Source organism: Lipophrys pholis, assembly GCF_963383615.2.
Source record: "Lipophrys pholis genome assembly, chromosome: 1".
Taxonomy (NCBI): Eukaryota; Metazoa; Chordata; class Actinopteri; order Blenniiformes; family Blenniidae; genus Lipophrys; species Lipophrys pholis.
In genome coordinates, this window is record NC_137635.1 from 22,895,092 (window position 1) to 22,899,805 (window position 4,714).

The 4,714-nt window shown below is 49.8% G+C and overlaps 1 protein-coding gene across 1 annotated transcript in view; it reads right to left on the reverse strand.

Annotated features, from left to right (window-relative positions):
• Window positions 1-3,327: 3,327 nt before the first annotated feature.
• Window positions 3,328-4,714, reverse strand: part of hhex (hematopoietically expressed homeobox) — a 9,598-nt gene continuing 8,211 nt past the window's right edge. Inside the window, 4 exon segments of the mRNA XM_080460630.1 lie at window positions 3,328-3,556; window positions 3,558-3,679; window positions 3,767-3,793; window positions 3,795-3,818. Of these exon segments, the coding sequence (XP_080316756.1) occupies window positions 3,448-3,556; window positions 3,558-3,679; window positions 3,767-3,793; window positions 3,795-3,818 (282 nt within the window). The 3' untranslated portion in view covers window positions 3,328-3,447.

The window sequence follows — 4,714 nt, forward strand, 5'->3', positions numbered from 1 at the left end:
GTCAGGCGAAGGAGCCTCAGGCTGAAGTCTCCCCACCAGGTAATCACATTAATATTTCATTCTAGTGTTGCAGCATTAAGCCCAAAGGAACTGAGTAAAAGTCACATTTTTCTGTACTCAACTGTACTCAAGTACAATAAAAGTATGTTACTTTAAAACTCTTCTTATGAGTCATATAATTTATTCAAGACGTTAATGTAATGAAGTAAACATTATGTGTTCGACACCTCTGAATAGAAGTGTGTGTGTGTGTGTGTGTGTGTGTGTGTGTGTGCGTGTGTGTGTGTGTGTGTGTGTGTGTGTGTGTGTGTGTGTGTGTGTGTGTGTGTGTGTGTGTGTGTGTGTGTGTGTGTGTGTGTGTGTGTGTGTGCCTGCTGATGGCATCAGTATCGATGTTTGCATTGTTTTCTCTTATTATCAGCTCAGTGTGTGTGTGTCTGTGTGTGTGTGGTTGGGGGTGGGGGGTGGGGTGGGGGGTGGGGGGGTAATGGCTCCATTTGGCCAAGGTCAACAGTCAACGCATTCCTCAGTCGTTCAAATATAACCACACATTAACTTGTGTCCACCTCTCTCTCTGTCACACACTCACACACACACACACACACACACACACACACACACACACACACACACACACACACACACACACACACCAGACCCAGTCCAGTCTGGCAGACCTGGTACAGGCTTTATGAGGAGCATGAACATCCACTCGATCCCGAGAGGCGGCGTTGAGCACCAACATACTGTAGTTAATCAGTTATTGTAAGTTAACCTGCAGTTTACAACTAAACTCCACTAGACGCTCAGCTCACCGCACTGAGCATGAAGGTTTTCATAAAGCTTGCATGTTTATTATGTGATGAATATGTGTATATGAAAATAGAATGCCTTGCTCAATGGCAGTTTCCCACAGTCGATCATATCTTACGTGTTGGAAGAGGTTTTCCTGACCAGCAACTCCCTACTCAATGTTTGCTAGTTAAAGTATTGAATCACATGAATGTCATTAATTATTACTTTGAAAAATATTCTAAAGCTTTGTCATATTACAACTTGTCTGATGGTGTGTGTGTGTGTGTGTGTGTGTGTGTGTGTGTGTGTGTGTGTGTGTGTGTGTGTGTGTGTGTGTGTGTGTGTGTGTGTGTGAATTGAGCGAATCAGCCAGGTACTTTGGAATCACCCCCCCCCCCCCCCCCCCCTCCCCCCCAGCAGTGTGTGTTATCCTCCTCATGTTGACTTTTCTCTGAACAATTTGTGAACCATTACAGAATGTGGGCTGAGATCAATGAGTCCTGTTGGCTCCCAGATAGTCTGGATGTGTTCGGCCATTGAACCTCAGTAATGTAACTCAGGTAATGAGAGCAGTGACCTCTCCTCCTCCACAATAACACTGACTGGCCCTTTAAACCACAATCTATCACAGTTCCTCAGTCCAACACAGGAGGAGTAGAAAGTGTCTCTATTGACTGTGTGTCAGTCGCCTCTTGTGTCGCTTCCTCTCTGCTCCTCTGCTCCTGTTCTCCTCTTCCTCTCTGCTCCTCTGCTCCTCTTCTCCTCTTCCTCTCTGCTCCTCCCTACACCTCTGCTCCTCTTCTCCTCTGCTCCTCCCTACTCCTCTGCTCCTCTTCTCCTCCCTACACCTCTGCTCCTCTTCTCCTCTGCTCCTCCCTACACCTCTGCTCCTCTTCTCCTCCCTACACCTCTGCTCCTCTCCTCCTCTGCTCCTCTTCTCCTCCCTACACCTCTGCTCCTCTTCTCCTCTGCTCCTCCCTACTCCTCTGCTCCTCTTCTCCTCCCTACACCTCTGCTCCTCTTCTCCTCTGCTCCTCCCTACACCTCTGCTCCTCTTCTCCTCTGCTCCTCCCTACACCTCTGCTCCTCTTCTCCTCCCTACACCTCTGCTCCTCTTCTCCTCCCTACACCTCTGCTCCTCTTCTCCTCCCTACACCTCTGCTCCTCTCCTCCTCTGCTCCTCTTCTCCTCCCTACACCTCTGCTCCTCTTCTCCTCTGCTCCTCCCTACTCCTCTGCTCCTCTTCTCCTCCCTACACCTCTGCTCCTCTTCTCCTCTGCTCCTCCCTACACCTCTGCTCCTCTTCTCCTCCCTACACCTCTGCTCCTCTCCTCCTCTGCTCCTCTCCTCCTCTGCTCCTCTTCTCCTCCCTACACCTCTGCTCCTCTCCTCCTCTGCTCCTCTTCTCCTTCCTACACTTCTGCTCCTCTCCTCCTCTGCTCCTCCCTACACCTCTGCTCCTCTCCTCCTCTGCTCCTCTCCTCCTCTGCTCCTCCCGACTCCTCTTCTCCCCTACACAGGAGGTAAACTGGACCAGGAGGGGAGCTGGACCAACCAGGTCCTAAAGGTCTGTTGAGTCCAGAGTCCTGAACCACCCAGACCATTGGGAGTACACCACCGTGTCCTCAGGTTGCCGTCATGACGGGACCAATAAGCTTCAGTCCACAGCTCCGTATCGCCGCGTCCACAATGGAGGTCTTGAACAGGGTCTACTGGGACTCCATGTCCCCATCCTCCTCTGGTACCTGGAGGTCTTGAACAGGGTCCACAGGGACTCCATGTCTCAGTCCTCTTCTGGTACCTGGAGATCTTGAACAGGGTCCAATCGAACTCCATGTCCCCATCCTCCTCTGGTACCTGAACATCTGGTCTCAGGTCTCAGATCCAGGTAACAGAGAAATCCTGGTATGTTAATCTAGGTAACAGAAAGGTCACTGTAGCGTTACAGTCACACTGACGTCCTTGTGTTTTGTTGTTGTTTTTCTGTCCCATGTTGTGAAGAGAGGAAGAGAGGATGGAGAAGAGAGGATGATTGTCTCCCAATCAGAAGGTTGCAGGTTCGATTCCCATCTCTACCTGTCAACATGGCGAAGTGTCCTTGGGCAAGACACTGAACCCCAAACTGCACCATTGGCAGAGGCTGCAGCCTCTAATGGTGTGTGAATGTGTGTGCATGTGTGAATGTGATGAACCATGTAACCTCTTGGGGTACTGCTCACGTCCCTGTAGTCCCTCTACCATGAAGACGCTCAGTGTTCCAGCTGAGACACAAACACACAGGTCACATTTATTCTTTTCACAAAAACATTGAAGGAACAATAAAAAGTGAACAGGGACGCTATATTGATTACTTTAGTTTACAACCTGGTGGGGAAGGGGGGGACACATACAACAACAGGATGAAGAGGACACTGCATGGGGGTTCCACACCGGCTCCCCAATACAGGCTGTCGCTGGAGGGGGGCTGCAGTGAGTTTCTGAGGGGGGCGCCAAGTTCTTTGGGGGGGCTGCAGTGAGTCTCAGGGGGTGTTCTCTGGGGGGCGCCAGTTTCTCCTGGGGGGGGGGGGGGGAGGCAAGTTCTCTGGGGGGGCTGAAGTGAGTCTCAGCGGGGAGGGGGAGGGGTTTCGTTTGTCCCCACAGAGCCGGAGCGTCTCAGAAGTGCTGCAGTGTGAACTCGTCGTCGTCCTCTATGTCCAGCTCCTGGTCCGTGTCGTCCGAGCCGTCAGAGTCCAGCTGCTGTGTGGATGTGGGGGGGGTCACAGTGGGGGGCCGAACTGGGGGCCAGACCCGAGAGTCCTGCTGGGTCAGTATTCTCCTCCCCCATGTTGCTGCTGGCATTTAGACCACCATCCTCCGCCTCCCGCTGCCCTCCCTGAGGATTCTCCTGACACACACACACACACACACGTTTTACTATCAGAAACTAAATTCTAGTTTTAATCTCCACTTAGTCTTAATCTGAGCAGCTCACCTGTTTTAGTCTTCTCCACTTCGCTCTTTCGGTTTTGGAACCACGTCTTCACCTGAAAGATACACAGAGTTAACCTCCAGCAGTGTGTGTGTGTGTGTGTGTGTGTGGGGGGGGGGGGGGGGGGGGGGGGGGGGGGGGGGGGGGGGGGGGGGGGTCAACACGTGGCACCCAGATTATATATATATATATATATATAATGAATGGGTATTGTTGATATTCAAGTTTTTCTTAATTATTATATATAATATATATATATAATATATTTTTAATAAACCAGTGAGTCCTGTGTCTTTGTCTTCTATGTATTTCAGCTCCTTTGATTGTGAAAAAGACAATAAATGTGTTTATTTGTACCTTGTTGTTTCTTTATCAGCGTTTATGTGTTATATAGCAGTTACTATGGCGACAAAGAATGAGAGGTTGAATCCTAATTGTACTTCACACCTTTAACATGAGCTTATGGCTCAGAGGTCTAAGGCCTAGAGTTCTATAGAGGGTCTAAGGTCTAAAGTTCGGCCCCCAGCCAGCTCAGTTGGTAGAGCATGAGACTAACAATCTCAAGGTAGAGGGTTCATGTCCCTCGCTGGGCACCACCTTCCTGTGGGCTCTCCACCTGCAGGAAGGTTTTTAATCGGTGCGATGTGATCTGGGTGACAGTCTGAGCACTGTCACCCCCGTGACCCGGAAACGGATAAGCGGAAGAAAATGGATGGATGGATGGGTCTAGAGTTCTATAGAAGTCTATGGTCTAGAGTTCTATAGAGGTCTATGGTCTACAGTTCTATAGAGGTCTAAGGTCTAGAGTTCTATAGAGGTCTATGGTCTAGAGTTCTATAGAAGTCTATGGTCTAGAGTTCTAAATAGGTCTAAGGTCTAGAGTTCTATAGAGGTCTAAGGTCTAGCGTTCTATAGAAGTCTATGGTCTAGAGTTCTATAGAAGTCTATGGT